Raw genomic sequence first — 27,128 nt, 5'->3', positions numbered from 1 at the left:
GGTTTGATTATTGACATGACCCATTTTAACCAGCCCTTTATGGAGTAACACTAGTGACTTCATTGCTACTAAGTAAAAGGAAGGAAATCCAAACTGTATTTTCCAGTAATTCTATTAGATGAATCCTGATGAAAGTGCTTGTGTGTGACCATTAGATGCTGATTTGGTTCAACTCAGCTGTGATGTTGCATAGCCTTGAAGGTTACAGCCAAGGTTCATGTGAATGATAGTTATAAATCAAGACATCAATTGTACTGGTAACTTTGGAACATTTTAGCAGCAAAAAGAAACTGAATTAAATTTGAAAAAAAAAAATCTTGACCTAGATCTAGTGATCAGTATTAAAATCAGAAACCCTATTTCTGATCTTGATCAGAACACCTTTCTGATGACAACCTTTTGAGTTGTCATACAAATCTCTGGACCAGGATCATTCTTAGTTATGCATTCCAATGTACTCCAGTGACTCAAGCAACCAGCAAGAAGTCAACTGACTGGGGGATGGTATCAGGGGCATGGTGAAATGGTCAGTTTAATTGTTCATCAGGAACTGAGGTTGGTTTCATATTTTCTGATTAACTATTAATCTAAGTCTGTCAGAATCCTCCAAAGTGTCTCACTCTAAGTTAGAGTTGGCAATCTTTGGAGGCTTCCAGAATCCACGTAATTGCTTATGAGAACTTTTTAGAATACTGTACACAGCAATCACAGGAAGTCAGTTGTATCGGGACTACATGTCTGGATGTCCAATCTTAGACTATGCTTCCGCGACCACTATTGCTCGTCAAAAGATCTGGGTTCTGAAATATAACAACATTTTCTAATCTCTAAAACTATACAACTTTAAAAACAAGTACTACACTTCTACAATTCCTTGTTTTTATTCAAAAAACAAAATCTTCAAACTTGAAACGCAGAGGAAGGAAAAAAAACTTTATGTTATTAAGACAAGAATCATATTAAAAGCGAACAAACATTTAAAGAATATTGTAGTGATCAAGAAATATTTGCAGGAAAGCCTCCAATAATGACAACGCATGATGAGTTCTGATAAAAATTCAATTTAGCTTAATATGGTTTAATTACCTGGAGAATACGATCTTGGGCTGCAGGAGTTCGTGCGGTTCGCAAACTCAAACCAGTGTTGGCAATGCTATATTCAGATATGAGAGCATTGGAAGCGGAATTTGGCATTCCGGACTCTTCGACTGTCTGACAGGCCATCTCACTAGCCTGACCAATTTTGACTACTTCTTCCAGCTCAGCATCAGAGATCTTTTAAAAAGGAACACATTTTCTTATTAACTGAATAGTGAAGCATTAATTCCTTTAGCATTATAAAATAACTATGCAGTATACATCTGAATCCTATGAGATGACATTTATACAACACAGAACAGGGATGTTATGGCTTAGGGTTCGTGCTCTACTGCTGAGCCAGGAAGCCAAGGTTCATACCACACCTGCTCCAGAAGTCAGAGATAACATCCTTGAACAGGTTGATAACAAAATATCTAGCAATAATCTGTGAAAGCATCTCCTTTTGACTATTAATGAGCTATTAAAGGCAAGCAAACAAATTGTCAGTCGACTTGGAAATAAGCGGCGATGTTCAAAATCATTAACACATTGTGATCTCAGACAATTCATTTGGAAGTGTCTCTGCTTGCTGCAGACAACCAAATACTGACTGAATTATCACCCTGAAAGTGAGACCGTTCCATTGCAGATTGAAGGAATACATCACATAATGCTACAAAGGTGCCAGTGTGTAATGCTAGAGAAAAACAATTGCACTACAAAAAAAGGGGAAAAGCCAATATATAGCAAATTAAACATAAAATTGCAGGGACTGTTATAAATTGAGTGGCTGCAGTATAGCTGCTGTGACATTTATGAAACATGGGATTTCCTGTAATAAGTGGACAAAAAGGGAAACAGCTACTAATAGCTTGTCTTTCTGTACAGTCTATCAACATACAAGGAATAATAAAGACAATCCAATTTATGGCAGCCAGTGACAGTTGTTGTTAATTTTAATTAAAAACACAAATAATGGAAATCAATAAATTGGTACTCATAAGACATTTTCTGGGTTTATTTAAGTCTTGGCCTTAGGAGGCTATAACTGTTTGTTAGAATGAGAAGTCTGTTGAATTGTATTAAAAATGCATTATCATCTGATTAAAGAAAAGTAGAATTTTGAGAAGAAAAGGATAAGAAGTTAGTCACACATAGTATGTGAATAGAAGACATCCCTACATATCCTTAAGTCTGATTATAATAATGTTACCGAATTACATCTGCAAGCATGTAATTCAAGCAAACAGATGTATTAGTTTTGAAGACGGAAATCTAATTACATTAGATAGCCTGAGGAAAATGGGAATTTCAAACTTTGATTGGAACCCGAAAAGAGAGAAACACCTTCAAAAGTACTAGCTAGGGTTAACTGACTCTAGTCTAATCATTGATGGTGAGGACTAAAGAATGTAAACCAAGTTCTGAAAACAGGTTTTTCACATTTTTGATAACCAAGGCCATTCAGGGATTACAAGCCAATTTGGCACATACAATCTGAAATGTTCACTAGTGCAATTAGGAAAGAAATAGCCATAATCTTACAAAAAAAGTTGTCCCAGATGAAGTTCAAGTTAAATCAAGAATAGTCTCATCAACTTTACAATGACAACTTGTTACTAACTCAGTTTTATTTAAAAAGGATATTATTAAGTGTTTACAGATGAGATATGCACTCAGCTGTGGTTAATATCAAAAGCACTCCTTTGTACCTATGTTCAAACATTTAAAGTATTTGGAATTAAGTCAGACATGGCCTCATGGCACAATCTCTTTCCATCTTTATTTTACAAAAGGAGAGCTTCTGATACAACTTGGACATGCCATGCACTCCAAATAATTTGAGTTTATGAACAGAAAGTGAAAACAACTGAGCAAAAGACCAATGAAATAGATGATATTTTGAAATTTTACATTTCTTATCCATTCTTATTGTATTAAGAACAAAGATGTCAAGTGGACTCTTCGCTTAATTCAGATCTGTGAACAAGCTAGATCATGGTGAGTACATGATTGTTTTGTACTGGGACAGTGAAATGAACAGTTATGATGCAGCAAGCCATCAGAGTGAACAACAGCTTTATGGTCATAATGATTATCTTTTATTAACTAAGAGGAAACAATCCATTCCTTCCATGTCAAACAAATTAGATCACCAATGGCATCAAACAGACATGAGGTAAGTCTAAATTCACTGAATTCACAGAGATACAAGTATAATGATTGATCTCCCAAGCACATGAGCGACTAGGGAAAACTTTAACTTTGAATTTGCATGTGTAATGGAAATTTCCTTTGTAAACTTGTCATGTAATACAAACACACTTGTAAAAAGTGTGTATGTCTCACTGGGTAGTATGCTGGCAATCAAGCCTCACTATTTGTGGGCGGCACGGTGGCACAGTGGTTAGCACTGCTGCCTCACAGCGCCAGAGACCAAGATGTGCAGGGTCAGGTGAATTGGCCACACTAAATTGCCCGTAGTGCTAGGTAAGGGGTAAATGTAGGGGTATGGATGGGTTTCGCTTCGGCGGGTCGGTGTGGACTTGTTGGGCCGAAGGGCCTGTTTCCACACTGTAATCTAATCTAAAAATCTAATCTATTCCTGAGTCACCACAAAAGTTAAAGAGGCTACAGAAATATATAAAACTCCGTCCCCAATTTACCTATCTTTTAGATTCAGGGTGACAAAAAGCACTGATCAGGTTTCTGTATTTAACGATTACTACTTAGTATAAAAAAGATCCCAGCTACAGGTAAACAATTATGAATTGCTGATATATAACTTTATTAGTTAAACTCTAACCAGTCCTCACCCAATACACACATTCTTGCAGACAGACACAAACAAAAATAATTGTTACAGGCACAGGAAAAGGCCGGAAAGGAAGTTCAATGGTTCCTGCTTCCAGAGAGATGATCAGGATGCTGCTCCTTGCATGGGCAAAGGTCAATTGGTTCACAGTTATAAAGCGCTTCACTTAATAGTTATGCAAGAAGAAAAAATTAAAGTGGCTTTCTTCAGACTTAATTTTGATTTACGGCAGAGAAAACTGACAGCTCTTTCCCTTTCGGAGATTTGGTGACTTCTCCCTCAAATATTCATACACATAAGCAGTTCAGCTACCTGGGAGCAAATGATATAATTGTTACAGACCATACTTGTCAGCTGAAGTTCCATTCCTACCTACCCTGTGACTCCAGCTCATCTGTGTCTAGACATCCATCTCTGCTTCAACAAACTGCTCTGCAAACAGTACTTACAATGAGCGTCAGGTAATTTGCTTTTAAAAAGTGGGAGAAGCCTTCAACAATTCTTGGCTTTTAAAACAGTCTTCTGTTTTCAGATCACAATCAAAAATACAGAAAAATAAAGAAATGCTATCTTTACATTAGTGGGCAGTTTATATCACGCAGTTTATTATATACTGGCAAAGGACAGAGCTCTATTTCCAACATTAGATGCGATTTTCACATGGGACAACATTTATTAAATAATCCAGACTATGCACAGTTCAAAGTCGCAGCACAGGTTATTTAGGAACAGAGATGAGGAGAAATTTCTTCACCCATAGAGTGGTAGTCCTGACGAATTTTCTGCCACAGAAAGTGGTTGAGATCAAAATACTAAATGCTTTAAAGGAATTAAATATAGTTCTTAGAGCTAAAAGGATCAAGGCTTTAGGGAAAATCAGGAACAGAGATTGTTGAGTAATCAACTTTAATTATAGAATGTTTGAACAGGCTTATAGGGCTGAATGGCCTACTTCTGTTCCTAGTTCTATGTTTCTATGAGACAAAAAGGACTTTCCACTTTGTGATCTGAACTTTTAGTCTTCAGAATTTTAATCACTTTTTGACTATATTTATCTTCCAACCATAGAATATGGGTTAAATCACTTGTCTTCTGCCTCCCCTGTTTGACTGTGTGTGGTTGTTGGTTTGGGTGTGAGATTGGGTGTATAGGTTAAATTGCATTCTTCTGCTGTTCTTTTTAAAGTTAAGCTTGATACAATAAATATTATTTTTACAGTCACTGATAAAACCTAGTATGGTTTGCTCCTGTCCTGGTAGTAGCTTGTCAGGCAAATTGAGTTCTGGTGATCTAATTCAGATGTTTCAAATTTATAGTTTGTAACTAACTTGTGGAATAGTTGGGCATGATTAAAGGAAAATGATGTAGGCAAAAGGAATGTGTACATATACAATTTGATTTGGGGCACCGGGATGCCAATTTCTGCTGATTCCCAAGGCAACACTGACTAGTCAGAGTCTACATGCCTAGTTGGCAAACTTAGATTGACAGTTAACTATTTCTGCTGCAACTCCATAGCAACCATGATCCAACAATTCAGTGCCTTCTTCTTAGACTGTATAAATTGGTATTCATTTTCAAACTTGTTTCTGGAGTCCGAATTCTGATGAGCACAAAATGACAAGGGTCGATTTTTTAGCAACAATAGAGAATTGTATAACTGCAATTTTTATCTATTCACATGCTTGGAAGGCAGTATTGTGAAGTAGATATCACAATAGAAAACATAACTATTACCATTACAGTTTTTAGAATAGAAATGTGCTATTTACCTGCGGTGCAGGAAGAACTAGCTTACTTCTTTTTTTGGTAAACTCAGAGACTCCACTAATCTGTAATATAGCAGAAGGCAAATCTGATTCCTTCTTCTTTTTCAGACGCTGCTTATCTTTCTTCTGTTCAGATTCTTCTTTTTCACTGAATTAAAAAAATACAGAAGTTAAATATTCAAAAGCAAAATGCAGGCTTCAAAAGTCCATTAAAGCATTTGAAAGCTGTAATTTGTTCAGTCTAAGAAACTGAAATCTAACATAACTGAACTCGAAAATATTCACATTGATTAATTTACACAAATCTTAAAACTAAGCAGCATGCAATTTTTTAGGCAGTCAGGTCTACTTTTAATTTTACATTCTTTTATTATGAATTATATTGGTTAATATTATACAAAGTGAGTAAAGGTTGCAGCAAAAAAATCCTTCAACCAACTAATGAATATGGATTGATATTAAATAAAATTTCAAATTATTTTTGCCAGTAATTGTAAATATGAAATTGTTATCAATGGTTATCCCATTCCCAATGCATGCTTGAAAGCCCATAGCCCATTTCATAAATCATCTTGACTTAAAGTCAGCCAAACATTAATTGGGATTTTGCTTTCGTTTGAAAGCTCACATGGAGTTTCTTGATTCTTATTATTCCTTTACGAGCACTGTAAAAAATAGAGTAATAATTAAAATATTGTACTAATTTAGGTTGAAGGAATTAAGCATTGGCTTTTCTGAGCTGTAGGTCTAGGCAGAACCCAATTGGAGCCAATAACTGGATGCATAATTTGGGAACAATGTTGTTTATTTAACACTGTTCTTCAGCAATTAATAGTTTTTCTCACTCCAATGGTTATGACCTGCCTCACTGCTCAGATTAATGTTCCCTTTGTCTGTTAGCTGAACTCCCATGTTACTGTTGTGATTTAGCTGCAGCACTCACATTTATCCCAACATTGTGTTCAAACTTTCTTCGTATTTCCAGTGAAATGATTCCAAGGCCTTGACAGAGATTAGAGAAATCCCTCCATACAATTAGAACTTCCCTTCTCTGAAGCATTTTTCGCTGAAATCACAGCATCCCTAACCATCCCACCATTGAACCTTTCCCATTGCTGCTTCAATGTTGATTAATATAAAAATTCTAATTTCCAATTCCTGATGCTTTCCATGGCTGACAGATTTCTTTGCTATCTAATCTGTTTGTCTCTTTTCCATCACCAAATTCCTCTGGCTCCTAGAACACTATGCCAGTTCTGTATCCCTTCGAGATCCTCCTTGTAACTCATCCAAGGTTTCAGCATTTTCTTACCAAATCCACACTACTGTCAGGGACCAAGCTCCACTTTATCTCCATTTTATAGTTTCATTCAGTAACATTGCACAAAATACCATTCAGCCATTGCCAGTTTTTGAAAAACAAATCCAATTAATCTCACTCCCTTTCCTCACAACCCCGCAATTTCTTTTCCTTCAATTTCCTTTTGAAAGTTACTATTAAATTGCTTCCACACAGGCAGCACTTTCTAGATCTCAACAACTCATTGTTTAAAAACATTTTCAACATATTACTTCTGGTTCTTTTTGCCTATGACATCAAATCTTTGCCCTCTGCTTACTGAACACCTGGCACAGTTTTTCTTTACTTACACTTTCGAAACCTTTTATGACTTGAAAACCACTTTCAAATCTCCTCTTAACCCTCTGTATTTTAATCAGTGAAACTCTTACTTCTCCTTTCTTTCCAACATTATTAAAGCTCTCCCATTTCTAATAAAAGGGGAAATTCACATCAATTCAATAGTTTGATTGATTTGCATCTGAAGAAATGAAGAATGCAGGTTATGATGAGAGTTAGAATCAGTAACAGCAATTTGTGATCTCTACATCTAATTATATGTGTGATCTTCAGAAGTTGATATCGACTTTAAGAGATTAACAATAGTAACCTTCATATGAGCATTTCATTAATTGCCATCTGGCTTGCCTTCTCCCAATAATCCCGAACATTATTTCATTAAAAATAACACTCCGGTTTGAGGGCATTGATTAATCAAACACTCCATTCAAGATCTTAACCAGGTCTTATCTGTGTGAAAAAACACTTTTGTTTTTTTTTGGCCAATTTTCCTACATCTATGTCCTTTTGTTGTTTATCCTTTCACAAGTGGGAACATTTTCTTCCCCTTTACACTATCCAGACCACTGATGATTTTGAATTCCACTATCAGATCTTCTCTTCTCCAAGGAAAACAATCCTAACTTTTCCAATATAATTTCATATTTTAAATCCCTCATTCCTAAATTATTCTCATAAATCTCTTCTCTACCCTCTCTAATGCTGTTGGATTCTTCCTGAAGTGAGGTATCCAAATATGGATACAATAACAAGGCCGTGGCACCTGAATTGATGGCGAAGGTTTCAAACACCTTTATGGACGCTAGACTTTAAGATTAGGATGTTGTATTACCCTTAGCTCTTTTTTTTTCACTTTTACTGCTTTTGTTTTTAAATTCTAGTTTTGTAACCATGATGGTGCCAGAGAATGATGACTTTGGACACATTTCACTGTACTCACGTATTCCTATTCTTCAGTACATGTTTCAATAAAATCTAATTCTAACCCAGCTGAAGCTGACACCGACACCCTCCCTAATAAAGAAAACACAGGCTCAAGTATTAGAAAGATGCAGAATTTGAACTGAGCAAAGGGATAACAAACTTAGTAGAGTCTTAACTATTTACCATGTTCATTAATGATGGGAGAGAGTTCAATAGCCAACTTAGTCAATAACACAAAGATAAGTAGTAAGAAGTGTTATTAGCAAACTAAATAAATGTGTAAAGCTGAATAATTGATTTCTATGCAAGTATAGACCTTAAATGGACAGATCAGATTTCTCCTAATAGTGAAAATCTAGAAATAAGGAGGTCGAAAGAGATCCACGTGTACAGATTATAAAATACCAAACAGACAGACAATAATGAAAAAGGCTAAAGGAATATTTTTTGTTTTATATCTAGAGGGCTAGAATACAAAAGGGTCTGATGAAGGGCTTATGTCCGAAACATCAATTCTCCTGCTCCTCGGATGCTGCCTGACCTGCTGTGCTTTTCCAGCACCACACTCTCGACTCTAATTTCCAGCATCTGCAGTCCTCACTTTCTCCTACAAAAGGGTCAAGTCAAATTATAACTGTGAAAGCCTGAAATAAATCACACCTGGAGTACTATGAACAGTTCAGATCACACCATCAAATGATATACTGGCATTGGAGGGAGTGCTCTATAGATTTATCAGAATGATACCTGAATTCCAAAGAAATTATGAAGGGAAATTATACAATCAGGAGTAGTAATTATCTGGAATTTACAAGGCTAAAGGGTCATTTATCAAAATTTCTTAGACATTATAGTGAACTCATATGGTAGATAAAGAGTTCATTTGTGAATCTAGGACTGGAGACATAATGTAAAGGTGAGACCCAGACTTTTCAGGAGTAAAGAAACACTTCCAAACACAAAGGATGGCAGAAATTTCTGGTTTTCTATACCAATGCTACATCAATTGTTAATTTTAAATTTGAGTTAGATAAGAGTTCTTTCAAACAAAAGAATTGAGTGATATGTGACAATGGAGTTAGGTCACAGATCAACCATGATCTCATTAAACGATGGACCAAGCTTGAGGGACTTAAAAGGTTTTCATCAAGCTGTGCAACTTGCTTGGTGAAAGGACATTTTAACTCCTAATGGACTGATACCTATTTCCAGTCATTTTTGATATTTTATTGCTTCTGTAATGTTCTACCTGTAAATAAATTTATTACTTTTAACCAATACATATTAATCTGACTGGTTTATACTTTTCATCTATTATTTTCATATTATAATGGGCACAACGGAGAGAGAATTAGATTACTTACAGTGTGGAAACAGGCCCTTCGGCCCAAGTCCACACCAACCTGCCGAAGCGCAACCCATTCATGCCCCTACATTTACCCCTTCGCCTAACACTACGGGCAATTTAGCGTGGCCAATTCACCTAACCTGCACATTTTTGGACTGTGGGAGGAAACCCACGCAGACACAGGGAGAATGCGCAAACTCCACACAGTCAGTCACCTGAGGCGGGAATTGAACCCAGGTCTCTGGCGCTGTGAGGCAGCAGTGTTAACCACTGTGCCACCATGCCGCCCACTAAAGATTAAAAGTAAACAATAAAAAGGGGTAGCATTGTGGCTAAATGGTTAGCATGCTGCCTTAGTGCCAGGGTTTGATTCCAGATTTGACTGACTGTGTGGAGTTTGCACATTCTCCCAGAGTCTGTGTGGGTTTCTAGCCAGGACTTCATTTTCCTCCTACAGTCCAAAATGAGCAGGTTAAGTGGTTGGTCAAGCTAAATTACCTCCATAGAGTCCAGGGATGTGCAGGCTAGGTGGATTAGTCTTGGTAAATGCAGGGTTATACGGGGTTGGAGTAGGGGACTAGGTCTGTATGGGATGCAATAAGGTTAGGGTTCTCTGCTTTTGTTCTATGATTCTAGGTATTCTAAGTATAATTTAGTATTTTACTGCAACTTACGATCTTAGCTCTCCATCCAAATGCTGCTGGCGGAGTCTCTTGAAGTCTGGTTCAAGTGCTTGATGGTTTTCCTCAGCAGTATCATAAAAACCTGCTGCAGGTTTCTTTTCAAAGGGAATTTCAGCATTATAATCCACTCCTCTCTTCTTTTTTCTTTTCTTTTGTATCTCAATTCCAGCAGCTCGCAATTCCCTGCGCTTCTGAAGGGCTGCAAGTCTCCTACGTAACAAAGATCATATGGACATGCATTATTAACTTTCCATGAAGGGTGCGCCTAGCAATTCTGCCTATTAGAAAGTCAATTGATATAACTTTGCAGCAAGTTAAAAAACAGAAGTTGATTGGAACAATCCTGAAGCCTAGATTTACATAATTTACCGTCAGTTTATTTTCTCCCACCATTTTTGGTTTTCTTTTGTTGGCTTTTAAAGCTGACTCAATCCTCTGGTTTACCACTAATCTTCACCACACCGTGAGTGTTTTCCTTTAACTTTGATACTATCCATAACTTCATTGGTTAACCATGGTCAGTTTATCTCTTTCCGACAATTCATTTTACTCCCTGGGTTATATCTTTAATGCAAGCCATTGTTCAAAACTCTCTTTACTGCTAAACCTCTTTCCCAGTCCACTCCATCAGCTCTACCCCTAATTCCTTTATAATTGCCTTTGTTTACATTTGGCCTGTTGTTTCCAACCCAGGTTTATCACTCTCATACTGAATGCTAAATTCTAACATATTTTAATCATTGTTTCCTAGGACATCTTTTACTCCACGATCATTTATTAAACCTACCTCATTACATATTACTAGATCCAAAAATGCCTGTTGGATCCACAGCATATTGTTCTAGGAAACTGTTCTAACCAGTCAAGATTAGAGTGGTGCTGGAAAAGCACAGCAGGTCAAGCAGCATCTGAGGAGCCAGAACATCGACGTTTCGGGCACCTTCCTGATGAGCAGCTTTTGCCCGAAACGGCGATGTTCCGGCTCCTCAGATGCTGCCTGACCTGCTGTGCTTTTTCAGCACCACTCTAATCTTGAGTCTAAACTCCAGCATCTGCAGTACCCACTTCTGCCTAACTGTTCTAAATATACTAATTTGCTTCTCATGACTTTCTGTCGATTTGACTTACCCAAACTACATTACAATTAAAGGCACCCATGATTAATGGACTGTCACCATGTTTACCAAGATGCACAGTTGCTAAGTCCACCCAAGTATAAGAGTTGGGTTATTATAATATATCATAATAACAATAACAGGCTCATTTCTGAAAAAAATTCTCCTTTTATTCAGACTTTAATCTGCAGCTCCAGTTACCCTCAGATCTGTTCATAAAATATGACACGAATTTTGCTGTACAAATTATTTCAAAGACTAACCTGGCTTCTTCAAGTTGCTTTTCTCGTGCTTTCCTCTTTGCTTTCTTGCCTTGAGTATTAGCCAAACGCGCCCTAGCCTCAGACAGCATCTCAAGTTCATCTAAGAGTTTTTTTTAAAATGTAATTTGGACATTATAAGATCAGTACTAGGAATATACAATGCTAAGAAAAAAACTTTTGATGTTTAAAATGTATACAAAATATATACAGCCTCACCCATCATAATAAACAAAATACATTGAAAAACATATACCCTGATAAATCTCTTTGTCAGACCTCAAGTCCACTTATATTAACATTTGAAGTTAAGAAAATGTCAACAAGAAATGTTAGGAAATTGAATCTTCTCCTCCCCAATACAAAATTTAATTTTATAATGAGAAATGGGCAATGACGACCACCACAGTAATGAAGGGTGACGTGCAGCTAATATAGACAGCTAGAAATAATAAACAGTATGACTTTCAAGATTTAAATATAATCTATAAAAAGTCCAAACAAGGCTACATATGTCTTAGCATACATTAAGTATATTTCATCAGCTAAGAATTAATCATATACTCTCAGTTGTATATGAACCATAAAGTTAAAAACTTAAATCTGCAAAAAACAGTTTGCAGAAGTGGGACAAATACAAGAGATGCCTCAAAGAGCAATGCAAACAAATCACTCAAAAAGCTTAATTAAGTTGAAGGTCATTTTAGTTTAGAAAATGGATACAAAATTAAATTGTGAACATCCACGTAAATGACAGCAAGGACTCTCAAACAAAGGATTGAGAGTATGTAATAACAAGTGAAAGGAATTCCTGAGGAAAATAAACTGTATCCAAACGTGGAATTCCTTGGATGACTGAAGAAACTGAAATTCAAATGAGAAAGAAAAAGCAAGTTTTTGATAATTATCAAATTCAAAATCAAACAGAAAGCCACAAAGCTTTAAAAAAAATACCAGGGCCAAAGATAAAATTTTCCCAGGGAAAAAGCAACAGGTTGACATTGGGTAACAATGCTCATTTGAAGAGCTGGTGCAGCCAGAATGGGCCAAATGGCCTCACAGTAACAATTCTGTGATTCAAAGAATGTATAAGATAATGTTGGACATGAGTTTTTGAACAACTTAAAAAAGACTAAATGAAATGTCAGAGGTAATTTTACAAAACAGGAGTGTGCCATTCACCTTATTGACCGTGTTTCACCGTTCATATATCATGAATTTATATTTATATTAGCTCCACCCATTTGCCTCAGTTCCTTAATCCTTAATACACTTGTTTAGAAAAATCTATTAAACTCTATTTTGGAATTTTCAGTTGACCTACCAAGCAGTTTTTTGGGGGAAATGTGTGTAAACATATGCTTTCCAAGTAAGAATGGCAGATTTTCATCCCCAAAGGATTTTACCATTAGGTTTTTACCAAAACACTAGCATTTTCATTCCAGATTTTTATTGAAGTTTCACATGTTCATACACTGAACTCCATATCCTAATGTTTTGCCAACATGATCTATCCCCATGCGCTCATTTTTAAAAACAATCCCCTACATAGAACCTTGTCAAATTCTTTCCATAAGTCCATATCTGAAACATCTTCAGAACTCCCATACATACCGTGCCCATTACTTCCTCATAAAATTCAACTCAAATCCTTAAACATAACTTGCCCTTTACAAATTCATATTAGCTCTCTAATTTCCAAATACTTAGGCATTCCATTCTGAATGAGAGATTCCAGGAGTCTCCCTACAGCTGGTGTTACAACAAAAATCCTACAATTTCTTATTTTTTCTCCAATGCATCATGAATAGTGGACATTGGAAAATTAAGAAAGAGGAGATATTTCCTGAATTATCCATTAAAAGATTTTTCTCAGCTACTTCTAAAATTCCATTTTGGTGACCATTGGATTCTGGAGATTTGCTTAACTTTAATTTCAATAGTTTGTCTATTATAAATCGACTGAATTCCTGTTCATTTTTAGTTTTTCTTGTTTATGCCACCTTTATCGCTTTCTCTACCAAAACAAAGCACTTATTTTGTAAGTCTGTTATTTCACTGTGTCCATTATTTTTGTCTACTTTAGAGAGTTAGACTTGTATCTGGTTTAACTGGGATATTAACTCAAAAGGAGCTTCAACAAAGATAACATGATTTGGCACATATAAATAAGTGGCATTTTCAATTTTAATCAAACAAAATCATTAACCATTTTCATCTTACTTCATGTTCACAGAATTCTAGGTGCCAAAGGATCATACATCACGTTTGGTATATCTTTCAAAACATCAACAGTGACTGACAAATCAGCATTACCTTCTTTATGAAGGGAACATTAATTGCTGCTTGCCATTTTTAACCAACATTGCTGAATTTCCTTAAGAAATACTATACCCCAAAATCATGTCATAGATAACATCAGACTCAATGGTTTACATTAGAAGTGACTATGCATGAAACATTGGTGAGTCTTTTAAAGGAAAGGGAATATCCAATCCCTGAAATTAAATGTGTTTTCATTGTTTGGTAACTGTATGTAAATGATCTGGTTCAGAAATAATGTTGGTGTACATATGACACAAATATGCTTCAGACAAAATATCCATGTCATCACCAAGACTTTTATTAATATCACCTGATTGCCTCAGTTCATCTGTTACAGAAGTGCTCATCCATGTCATTGTTACTTATACATTTGACAATTTCAACTCAGGATGGTCAATATTCCACATTTGAACCTCTAAAAGCTGGAGCTTATTTATAATTCTGCTGCCTATGTCCTTATTGCAGTAAATGTGCTCATTCAACACCTCTCTGTTTACTGACCCACAATCAGTCCCATTTAAGCAATGACCCAATTTTCAAATTCTTATTTTTTATAATTTCTCCAGGGCCTCAACCTACCACCTCTGCTAATCTCCCCCATTGCACAGCTCTCCGGGATATCTCCTTTGCTTTACTTCTTGCATTTAATCATGAAATACCTTCATCCATATCCACTGGGTCAGGCCTGGCTGGTTTTGTTTCTGGATTTGGATCAATCTCGCCAGGTTTAAGCTTTCGAGGATCATCAGCAGTTTCTTCTTCTTGATCTCTTTGTGCAGCTTTGTCACTGAAACATGTCCAGGGACATCAATTCAATTTCATAACAACTTATTAAAAAGAAGTGATTTTCTCAACATTCTTTCAGAAGAGTCAGCATAAAATTGTGGAGGAGCTGGTGTTGGTCTGGGGTGGACAAATTTAAAAATCACAAAACACCAGGTTATGGCCCAACAGGCTTATCTGGAAGCTCTAGCTTTCAGAGTGCTGCTCCTTCATCAGGTAGCTGAAGAGGCAGTGCTTTAAAAACTAGTGCTTCCAAATAAACCTGTTGGGCTATAACCTGGTGTTGTGTGATTTTTAACTGAATAAAATTATTGAGCATTGCCATTTTTGTACAATAATGTGCATTGACCCTTAACTTGGCCTAAGTTAATTTCTGCTCTGTAATTTGTATTTTTGTATATCTGGTTTAAATATGTGTTGATGTGCCTCTTGTGGAAGTTGGAACATATTTCGACATATCTAACATTTTTAGTATTTTTATCTGGTAGCTCCAGCACAATAAAGCTCACTCCTTATTTGTCTAACTTAAGAAAACTTGTTGGTTCATTTTTTTCCACCTACACAAACAGATAAGTACATGCTGAATTGGCAAACAGATCATTTTAAACGTTAAAAAAAACTCATAACAGAAAAGTAATAGCAAAGTTTAAAAAGTCAAGTTCCTAATTCAAACCACTGTGTTAATCAGAGAAACAAGATTGTTTCTCTGTGAAGACATGCAAAGACATTAGATTATTGACAGAAGTGTACTTAGCATTTATATTCAATTAAGAGTCTCTCACATAAAATTTCCCCAGGGTTTCAGAAGCCTTTTATTTCTATTTCTGCTGCATCATTTCACTCAATGAACACTTTGAAAATGTTCTTTCTACTCAATATAAGGAATAGTAGTCATATCATAATTAATTACACTTATGAATTCTTAATAAAGCCACATTATACATCAATTTCTAATCAGAATTTAACTAAAGAAAACTGATTTTAAATATTAAATATTATCTATCAACTTACAGAAGATATTCATAATGTTCCAAACACTGGGCAGCTGTTCTGCCAATAATTGGAGCAATGGTTCTCCACTGTGTTGGCATGAGCTTTGCCAAATGCAGTAACTTTTCTTCTTCCTCCCTTGACCATTCTGTCTTTTTGATACTTGGATCCAGCCATTCATACCTTGTTTGTGAAAAAATGTCAAAAACATGATTTAAAATAACAAAAGGTTAGCTTAAAATTTCATTGATTTGTACTTAGCCATATCATTACTGTGACAAGCATACAACTTTAAAGTACCACAAGTGAATAACATTTTATTATAAGTAATTAAAATATACATAATGATCTGGAATTTTAAAATCATTGGTGGTAACATCAGTGTTTGGTATTGACTATGAAGCAGTCAATTGTAATGGGCCATTCTTAGAGATAGCAAACCAGGAAGTTAGGAGTAATAATCACTGGCAGTTAACTTGAAATTCTACATAGTGAAATAAACAATTATGATTTAAGATTGAAGTTAAAATATAATCAAACCTTCAAGTGATTTCAAAACTATGCAAAATTATCAAAATGAAAAGAGCTGACACTCTACACATGTAAATTAAACATCTTTCAGGGCCATTAAGAATGTTTAACAGTCATTTTCAACTTAACACATCATTAAAAGGTCAGTAACACCACACTTAGGAAGTTGTTACCTTTACAAGAGATTTCCCCCCCCCCAAGCAAGACTAACAGTGTCAGACTGGAAGGAAGTTTCACCCAGTTAAAAAAATAATCCTCTTGATGGCAAATTAAGTGAACTCAACTGAGAACTTCTGGGAAGCATAGAATCACGGACAACTTCGGGATTTCTATGTTATTCAACACATATACAGGCTCCAAAAATTGCTAATCTTGGTGTATCATGATAGAGGATGCTGATAGTTTCACTGACACTGTCACTATAAAATTTGGCCCAAAGCGAATTTGTTATTTTACTACCTATTTTGTGCAGTATTTTACCTATAATCACTGAAACATTATCTGCATTTCATGTATGCTATGAAGCAGAATGATGTTCAGTATCTGATAAATTAAAACTCGGCACACCAAATTTAAGATCATATCATAGTCATAGGCCTTAACTTTTGGTATTGCTAATTGACACACATACAAGTGATCTTTGATTATACGGTTTATGACATGCAGTTTACCAATTCATTTCTCATGGTGTTAATTCTTAAAGCCAATAAATTGATAGCTTTGACAATGAAACTTCACTTAAGGGATTAATTTGAAAAGAAAACCATTACAGTTTTTTTATGGTTTAGCTACTATTTTAATTCAACTCTGTACCTATATTTTTCCTAATCTATATGTTCAGAGATATTATCACACACCTCTGAAGGAGATGGTAAGGAAAAGCCAGGGAACTAGAGACCAGTGAGCAAGTGGGCAAGGTGTTGGAGGGAATCCTGAGGGACAGGACTTACAGGTATTTTGTCAGGTACGGACTCATTAGGGATAGTTAACATGGCTTTGTGCATTGGAAATCATAGCATGAACTTGATTAAGTTTTTTGAAGTATCAAAGCAGACGACGACAGAGTGGTGGATACAATCCTGATGGACTTCAGTAAAGGATTCCTCATGGTTAGCAAGGTTAGATCACATGAAATACAGGGAGACAGCCATTTGGATACACAACTGGCTCAAAGGTAGGGTGGTGGTGGAGGGTTGCCTTTCGAATTGGAGGACTGTGACCAGTCATGTGCCACAAGGATTGGTGCTGGGTCCACTGCTTTTCATCATTTATATAAATGATTTGGATGTGAACATAGACAGTATAGTTAGTAAGTTTGTAGATGACAGCAAATTGGAGGTATAGTGGACAACAAAGAAGGTTACCTCAAAGTACAATAGGATCTTGATCAGATGGGCCAATGGGCCGAGGAGTGGCAGGTGGAGTTTAATTTATGTAAATGCAAGGTGTTGCATTTTGGAAAGGCAAATCAGGGTAGGACTTATACGCAACGGTAAAATCCTAGGGAGTCTTGCTGAACAAACAGACCTTGGAGTGCAAGTGCATAGTTGCAGGTAGATACAATAGTAAAGAAGCCGTTTGGTATGCTTTTCTTTATTGGTCAGAGCATCGAATATAGGAGTTGGGAGGTCATGAAGTAGGACATTTGTTGGGCCACTTTTGGAATACGGTGTCCCAGTTCTGGTCTCCCTCCTATTGGAAGGATGTTGTGAAACTTGAAAGGATTCAGAAAAGATTTACAAAGATGTTGCCAGGGCTGGAGGGTTTGAGCTATAGGGAGAGGCTGAATAAGCTGGGGCTGTTTTCCCTGGAGTGTCAGAGGCTGAGGGCTGACCTTATATAGGTTTATAAAATTATGAGGGGTGTAGATAAGGTAAACAGACAAGCTCTTTTCACTGGGGTGGTGGAGTCCAGAAGTAGAAGGCATAAGGTTAGGGTGGAGGGGAAAATTTAAAAGGGATCGAAGGGGCAACCTTTTCACGCAGAGGGTGGTGCATGTTTGAAATGAGCTGCCAGAGGAAGTGGTGGAAGCTGGTACAATTTCAACATTTAAAAGGCATCTGGATGGGTATAGAATACAAAGGGTTTAGAGAGATATGGGCCAAGTGCTAGTAAATGGAACTGAATTAGTTTAGGATATCTGGTCAGCATGGAAGAGTTGGACTGAAGGGTCTGTTTCCATGCTATACATCTCTGTGACTCTGAGGTAAGATTTGAACCTGGGTCTTCCATTCCATGGGTAGGGACATTACTGCTATGCCACAAGAGGGCCCCTTAAATCCACTAGTGAAACTAGAGATTGAACCAGGAATTTTTAGATCTTTCATGCTAAAATGCTCCAACTGAGCTATTTCAGCAACATCCCCACTTAGTCAACTTTGCATCATATTTGTAACTGTAGCTTATTTAGTTGATATCATGGTATGTAGTGTCATATGAGAAGATCATCTGACTCAAGCAGAAGACCAATTTTAAATAATTCCCATTGGTTAACTCAGTAACACGTTTAGCTAAAAATGAATTTGGAAAACAAGACTGACTTACCTAGGACATATTGTCAGGCAAATGTCACCAAGAACAGTGAAAATGATGGCTCTAATAGAATTGTGAACAAGGAATCAGAGTTAGCCACTCAGCCTTTTGAGACTGCTCTGCCCTTTGATAACGTCACGGCTGACCTAATATGAACCTCAACACTACGTGCCACATATCGTCGATAATCTTTCATCCTCATGGTCATCAAAAATCTATGCCCCGCTGCTTTAAATATTTGAAGATCTAGTTTCTACTTTTTAGGAAGGGAATTCCTCACACTCACATCAGTGTTTGCTCACGTCTGTTTTTACTAAGCTGCCACTTATCTTTAAACTGTGACTTTGTGCGAGCTTCTTCCATAAGTGGAAACATTCTTTCAACGTCCTACCAGTCAAGGCCCCTCAGCATCTTATGTTTCAACATTTCTGACTCTTCTAAACTCCTGAGGATACAAGGCTCATCTTCCTCATAAGGCAATCCACTCATTCCTGGTATCAGTCTAGTAAACCTCTCTGGACTGCTTCCAACAAATTAACATCCTTCCTGTAAGTAGTGACCAGTACTTTACTGTTGTTGAACAAAAAGACCAGGGGTTCAGGTACATAGTTCTTTGGAAGTTGTATCACAGGTAGACAGTGTGGTTATGGTGGCATTTGGCATGCTTGCCTTCATTGCTCAGACTATTGAACATAGGAGTTGGGACGTCATGTTGAGGTTTTACAGGACATTGGTGAGGCCTGCACACAGTTCTAGTCACCCTGCTATAAGAAGGATATTACTAAATTGAAGAGGGTTCAGAAAAGATTTACAAGAATATTATCAGGGTTTGAGTTATAAGTAGAAGGTGTACATGCTGGGATATTTTTATTAGAGCATAGGATGTTGGAGGCTGACCTTATAAAGGTTTATAAAATCATGAGGTGAACACCAAAGGTCTTTTCTGTAGTGAGTGAGTATTTGTGTTTGTGTGTGTGTGTGTGTGTGTGTGTGTTCAAATCTAGGAGGCATATTTTTAAGGTGAGAGGAGAAAGATGCAGTAGTTTGCTTGCTGTGCTGGAAGGTTTTCCAAAGTTTCATCACCATACTCGGCAACATCATCAGTGAGCCTCTGGTGAAGCGCTTGTGTTCTGTCCTGCTTGCTATTTATGTGTTTTTGTCTGTTAAGGTGGGTGATATCATTTCGGTTTTTCTTCTCAGAGATTGGTAAATGGTGTCCAACTTGATGTGATTGTTGATGGAGTTCCAGTTTGAATGCCAGGCCTCTAGGAATTCACTAGGTAAACACAATGACTGCAGATGCAGGAAACCAGATTCTGGATTAGAGTGGTGTTGGAAAAGCACAGCAGCTCAGACAGCATCCAAGGAGCAGGAAAATCGACGTTTCGGGCAAAAGCCCTTCATCAGGAATACTGGTGGCAAGTTTTCTGCACGTCTGTCCACCACTTTGTACACCAATGCAATAGACCATGAATGGACAAGCACCATGAATGAGCCATCAGCATCAAACAGCAGCAGACCAAGAAAAAGAAAAAAAAACAACCCTACTGGAAAAACTGGACAAGCTGACACAGAAGAACAGACAATTCAGAAGCTTGGATTAAAAAGCTATCAGCCAACCACTAACAGACACGGAAAAAGCCATCCTAATATGAGGGATGAACTACAGACATCCTAGTAAGAGGGATGAACTACAAGTAATATGATAACAGACAAAAAGGACTTCTTAGCAGTATTAGAATCAACCCTGAAAGTCAACGGACTCAGTATAAACCCAGCAGACCATGAGACAGATAGTTGCACCAGCACTAAACAGGAAATAGTACTGTACTTCTTCATCTGTATGTAAGGATACTAGTGGTAGCTGGCCATGTCTTTTGTTGGCTAGTTGGTGTTCGTGTATCCTGCTGGCTAGTTTTCTGCCTGAATGTCCGACGTAGTGCTTGTTACAGTCCTTGCAGGGTATTTTGTAAATGACATTTGTTTTGCTGGTTGTTTGTAGAAGGTCTTTTACGTTCATCAGTAACTGTTTCACTGCCATGCCAGGAACGTGCGTTTGATTCCAGCTTCAGGCGACAGTCTGTGTGGAGTTTGCACTTTCTCCCAGTGTTTGCGTGGGTTTCCTCTGGGTGCTACAGTTTCCTCCCACAAACCAAAGATGTGCAGGTTAGGTGAATTGGTCATGCTAAACTGTCCACAGTATTCAGGGATGTATATGTTAGGTGTATTGGTCGGGAGTAAGTATAGGGTAGTGGGTAGGGGATTAGGTTTGGGTGGGTTACTCTTCGGAGGGGTGGTGTGGACTTGTTGGGCTGAAGAGCCTGTTTGCACACTGTAGGGATTCTATATTCTATAAAAGAATTTTTCTTCTGCTGCTGGTAGTTCCTGGGTGCTGCAGTGTGTTGTGGCCCATTTAAATAATACCTGGATGCAGCTCCATTTGTGGGTGCCGGGATGATTGCTTCTATAGTTAAGTATCTGGTCTGTGTGTGTTGCTTTCCTGTAGATGCTGGTCTGCAATTCCCACTGACTGTTTTTTCCACTGTGACATCTAGGAAGGGTTGTTCTCCTCCCCTTTTGTGAAATGTAGGCCAGTAAGGATGTTGTAGTAGGTTTCCTCTAATTTGGTCTGTTTTGTGATGACAAAGGTGTCATTCACGTACTGGACCCAAAGTTTGGGTTGGATCGTGGAGAGGGCTGTTTGTTTGAGTATCTGCATTACTGCTTCTGCTAGGAATCCTGACATAGGAGATCCCACAGGTTTCTGTTAATTTGATTGTAGGTCTTGTCATTGAAGGTAAAGTGGGAAGTGAGGCACTGTTCTACTAGCTTGAGGATGCTATTCTTGTTGGTGAAGTTGGTGCTGTCTGGTGCTTGTGTCCTTGGTTCGTCTAGTAGTGAGGTAAGTTTTTCTTTGGCTGGTCTGATGTTAATTGATGTGCTTAGGGCTGTTATGTCAAAGGAGACCATTATTTCGTCCTCTTCTCTATTTTGGTGTCTTTGATGTCCAGGAATTCTGGGGTGGAATGGAGGAGTGGCATGAATCTTCTACTAGGTATTTCAGTTTTCAGTGGAGTCCCTTTGCTAGTCTGTATGTTGGTGTGCCGGGAACTGAGACTATGGGTCTGAGTGGGTCCCTGGTTTGTGTACTTTAGGTAATCTGTAGGAGCGAGGTGTGTTGGATCCCATCAGGTTTCATTTTCTGGACATCTGTCTTGTTAATTTCACCTGATTTATGAAGCTTCCTCAATGTAGCTGTAATAAGGTTTTCTAGCTGTGGAATTGAGTCAATCAAACCTGTTGGTAAGTGTTAGTATCTGAGCACCTTTTCAATGTACTGTGTTCTGTTTTGGATGACAGTCATGCAGGTAGGGTTACAACGTTTCTGTCTGTTCTGAGTTCTTTTGGGGTTTTCCTTTCCTGTGTGCTGAGGCTGTTCCCTTCCTTCTTCCTGCTTAGTGCTGGTGCAACTATCTGCCTGATGGTCTGCTGGGTTTCTACTGTGAGTCCGTTGACTTTCAGGGTTGATTCTAATACTGCTAAGAAGTCCTTTTTCTCCGTATCGCTTTAGTTGTAGTTCATCCCTTTTTCCATGTTTGTTTGTGGTTGGTTGATAGCTTTTTAATCCAAGCTTCTGAAGTGTCTGTTGTTCTTCTGTGTGAGCTTGTCCAGTTTTTCCTGTAGGGTTGTTTTTTTTCTTTTTCTTGGTCTGCTGTTGTTTGACGCTGATGGCTCATTCTAGTATGCTTGTCCATTCATGGTCGATTGCATTCGTGTACAAAGTGGTGGACAGATATGCAGAAAACTAGCCACCAGGATACATGAACACCAACTAGCCACCAAAAGACATGACCCACTATCGCTAGTATCCTTACATACAGACGAAGAAGGACAGCACTTCGACTGGGACAAGACAATCATCCTAGGACAGGCTAAACTGAGACATACACATGGATTCCTAGAGGCCTAGCATTAAAACTGGAACTCCATCAACAACCACATCAAGTTGGACACCATTTACAAACTTCTGAGAAGAAGAACTGGAAATGATATCACCCACCTTAACAGACAAAAACACATAAACAACAAGCGGGACAGAACACAAGCGCTTCACCAGAGGCTCGCTGATGATGTTGCCGAGCATGGTGGTGAAATTTTGGAAAACAAACCTCCCAGCTCAGCGAGCAAACTTCGAACATGAAGACGTTTGCACAGTACATGAGTAGGAAAGGCTGAGCGGGATATGGACTAGACACAGGGCAAGTGGGAGTAGATTACTTTGAGAAACTTAGTTGGCACAGATGAGTTAGACTGAAAGGTGTGTTTCCCGTGCTGACTGTATGACTCTCTCAAAAAATGTGTGATGGATTGCAATATCTGACAACTATTCTGGGCTTATTAACAGATTTAAATAACAATTTCTAATACAACGGGGGAAAAAATATAAAACTTACCATCTAGCTTTGCATTGTTTGGCTGACTTCCTGTGCAGCAGAGATGCAATACGAGACCACTGGTTTTTGCCATATTTCATAACCGCTGCTTTAAGAATCTCATCCTAAAATAACAATAGCATTAATAATAAGAGCTTAAACATTTAAAGCAAGTAAATCTGTTTAGCATAAAAGACACTAACATTGGTAGGATAGATATGAAGAGGATGCAATTATGGGTGAATCTAGAACAAGTTGTAGTGAAGCAATTCATAGGTGAATAATTTCTCTACAGAGGTCACATAGTGCTTGACAGACTGACTGAACTTCTCTGGGGACATAACCAGCAAGGTGGATAATGGGCTATATCTAGGCTTCCAGAAAGCATTTGACAAGCTGCTGCATAAAAGACTGATCCGGAAAGTTAGATCTCAGGGGTTAAGGGTAGAGTTCTTGCTTGGATAGAGGACTCTCTGATTAGCAGAAAGCAGAGTTAGGATAAATATGTCCTTCCTTAGATGGCAAATTGTAACTAATGGAGTGCCACAGTTTTTGGACCTCAACTACTTACAATTTATATAAATGATCTGTAAGCAGGGACAGAGTGTAACATAGCAAACTTCTCGGATGATACTAAAATAAGTGCGAAAGGCAGCAGTGATGAGGAGATAAACTGTTTACAGATGGATATTGATAAACTAGGAGAATGGGACAGAACTGGGCAGATGGAGTTTAATGTGGATAAGTGTGAGATTGCCCATTTTGGCTGGAAAACTAAAAGGGCAAATTATTATTTAAATGGGAAGCTGACTCAAAGTGTGTCAGTGCCAAGTGATCTGGGTGTCTTTGTGCATGAATTTCAGAAAGTGGATGTGCAAGTGCAGCAAATATTAGGAAAAGCAAATGGAATCCTGGTAGTTATTGCAAAAGGGTTGGACTCAAAGTAAACAAGTGTTGTTACAATTATCAAAGGCACTGGTGAGACCACAGCTGCAATATTGTGTCCATTTTTGGTCTCCTTACTTGAAGGAGGATGTGGTGGCACGGGATGCAGTTCAGAGAAGGTTCTCCAAGTTGATTCCAAGGATGAAAGGGCTGTCATACGAGGAGCTGTTGAATAGCTTGGGTTTGTATTCACTGGAGTTCAGAAGAATGGGGGGAATCTGATTTGAGGTAGATAAAATGCTAAAGACGATTGATAAAGGTGGATGTTAATCAGATGCTCTCTCTTCTGGGACAGTTGTGCACAAAAGGATATAGTGAAAGGAGATGGGTTCAAAATTGAGAAGAAGAGAAACTACTTCTGACAGAGGGTTGTGAATCTGTGAAACTCATTGCCCCAGGGTGCAGTGGAGGGAGAATCAATCAAAAGATTCAAGAAAGAAGAAAAGCAGGATAAAAGAGTATGGGGAGCAGGCAGGAAAGTGGTGTTGAGACCAGGATAAGATCAATCATGATCATGTTAAATAGTGCAGCAGGCTCGAAGGGTTGAATTGCCTACTCCCATTCCTAATTCCTATGTCTTGCAAATCTTAGCAGGACTTATACACTTAATGGTAACGTCCTAGGGAGTGTTGCTGAACAAAGAGACCTTGGAGAGCAGGTTCATAGCTCCTTGAAAGTAGAGTTGCAGGTAGATAGGATAGTGAAGACGACGTTTGGTATGCTTTCCTTTAATGATCAGAGCCTTGAGTATAGGAGTTGGGAAGTCACGTTGCAGCTGTACAGGACATTGATTAAGCCTTTTTTGGAATATTGCTTGCAATTCTGGTCTCCTTCCTATCGGAAGAATGTTGTGAAAAGGTTCAGAAAAGATTTACAAGGATGTTGCCAGGATTGGAGGATTTGAGCTATACAGAGTGGCTGAATAGGCTGGGGCTGTTTTCCCTGGAGTGTCAAAGACTGAGTGGTGACCTCATAGGGATTTATAAAATCATGAGGGGCATGGATAGGATTTTCCCTGGGGTGGGAGAGTCCAGAACTAGATGGCATAGGTTTAGGGTGAGAGGGGAAAGACATAAAAGGGACCCAAGGAGCAACTTGTTCATGCAGGGGGTGGTGCGTGTATGGAATGAGCTCCAGAGGAAGTGGTGGAGGCTGGTACAATTGCAACATTGAAAAGGCATCTAGATGGGTTTGGAGGGATATGGGCCAAGTGCTGGCAAATGGGACTAGATTAGGTTGGGGTATCTGGTCGGCATGGAGGAGTTGGACCAAAGGGTCTGTTTCCGTGCTGTAAATCTCTATGACTTCTCATTATAAATTCCCATGAGTATAGGCCCAACTTTACTCAACCTCCCCTCATAAGAAATTCCCTCCATACCTAGTGCCAGCCTGGTAAAACTTCTGTGAACTATGTTAATATTTCCTTCCTTCGGTAACAGTTCACAGTTTTCCAGGTGTGGTCCGACTGGTGCCTTGCATATTTTTAGCAAAACATCCCTACTTTTAAAATCCATTCCCTTTGAAATGAAGTGTGATTCTGGAAAAGCACAGCATGTCAGGCAGCATCCAAGGAGCAGGAGAATTCACATTTCGGGCATAAGTCCTTCATCAGCAATCCTGATGAAGGGCTTATGCCTGAAACGTCGATTCCCCTGCTCCTTGGATGCTGCCTGACCTACTATGCTTTTCCAGCACCACACTCTCAACTCTGATCTCCAGCATCTACAGTCCTCACTTTCTTCTTTGAAATGAAGGCGAACGATCTATTTGTCTTCACTGTTCTGAACACAGATGCTAACTTGAGATTTGTGGACTTCGTAATTCAATTGATCCTTGAATTAAAACTCTGCCGGTGTCTTCTTTAACATAAGAGATCCCAGTGCAAGAAAGTGAAACATTTTTGGCACCCAGTTTCACAGATCACACCCCGGGATTCCAATAACTTACTGGTGTGAGAAAAGGACCTCAAGCTGCAACACTGTGGGATAAAGTGTAATAAAGGTAAAATCGCCATAATCTTAGCAGAAATAGGGCAGTGTTCTCAATAGAGGCATGATGTGGAGATGTCGGTGTTGGACTGGGTTGAACAAGGTCAAAAATCACACGTCACCAGGTTACAGTCCAACAAGTTTATTTGAAAACACAAGCTTTAGGAGCGCTTGTGTTTTCAAATAAACCTGTTGGTCTATAACTAGGTGTTGTGTGATTTTTGACTTCATTTGAGGAAGGCGACTGGTGGGGGTTTATCTGCAGGTCATCATGCCTCAGGTGAGAGGAAGAAAATGAGGAGGAGAGTCCTTCAATGGTAACCTCAGCTGGTGCGAGAACCTCACCTTGCATTATACATAGCCAAGGAGGCGGCAATTCCAGGGTGAACATCAAACAAAAATCCCGTCCCTAAAAGAGCGACCTTAGTCAGGACCTAAATCACGAGAAACTTTTACTCGATAAAAGACACCCAGGAGATTGGTATAATTTTGGCCGTGGCAAGGGGAAAAGATCAAGAAAATCCTCAACGTCGCCCGATGAAAACACTGAAACGCAACCAGGAAATACCAGCACCAGCTCGGGGAAGGGAGAGAAGGACCCGGCCTCTGGACCCAGCCAGCGGACAGGCGAGTGGGGAGGGGGTGGACCTCGGTGTCCGGGCCTATCGCACAGGCCCCGCCGCTCACCTCCGTATTCCTCCAGACACCCCCTTTAATCATTATCCGCGGCATCTTGGCGCTCAATGAGAGATCCGAGGAGAACCTCGGCAGCTGCAAACGGTGAAAATGGGGTCAGGTTAGTCGTTCAACCTTAAACCCAGCCCCTGGGCTGCAGCTTCGGCCCTCGGTGCAGCAACGGCCAGAGAGACAACAAGGAGCACACACCGCTCCCAAGGTAAGTCCGCCGCTGCCACCATGAGCGCCACCAAGCCTGGCTGACTGACACTGCACCATTCCACTCCTTTCAC

The 27,128-nt window shown here is 38.6% G+C and overlaps 1 protein-coding gene across 1 annotated transcript in view; it reads right to left on the bottom strand.

Moving 5' to 3' along the window:
• The window catches only part of cdc5l (CDC5 cell division cycle 5-like (S. pombe)), a 48,605-nt gene extending 21,549 nt beyond the window's left edge, over positions 1-27,056 (bottom strand). Inside the window, exons 1-8 of the mRNA XM_043682591.1 lie at positions 26,848-27,056; positions 23,249-23,352; positions 15,753-15,914; positions 14,618-14,745; positions 11,637-11,736; positions 10,250-10,468; positions 5,668-5,812; positions 1,087-1,275 (exon numbers count right to left, since the gene is read on the bottom strand). Of these exons, the coding sequence (XP_043538526.1) occupies positions 1,087-1,275; positions 5,668-5,812; positions 10,250-10,468; positions 11,637-11,736; positions 14,618-14,745; positions 15,753-15,914; positions 23,249-23,352; positions 26,848-26,892 (1,092 nt within the window). The 5' untranslated portion in view covers positions 26,893-27,056. The remainder of the gene's footprint in view (positions 1-1,086; positions 1,276-5,667; positions 5,813-10,249; positions 10,469-11,636; positions 11,737-14,617; positions 14,746-15,752; positions 15,915-23,248; positions 23,353-26,847) is intronic.
• Between the last annotated feature and the right edge of the window lie 72 nt (positions 27,057-27,128).

Source organism: Chiloscyllium plagiosum, chromosome 3 (genome assembly GCF_004010195.1).
Source record: "Chiloscyllium plagiosum isolate BGI_BamShark_2017 chromosome 3, ASM401019v2, whole genome shotgun sequence".
NCBI classification, from domain to species: domain Eukaryota; kingdom Metazoa; phylum Chordata; class Chondrichthyes; order Orectolobiformes; family Hemiscylliidae; genus Chiloscyllium; species Chiloscyllium plagiosum.
The sequence above is the reverse complement of the archived record's forward strand: the minus strand, read 5'-3'. Positions and strand labels throughout refer to the sequence as shown.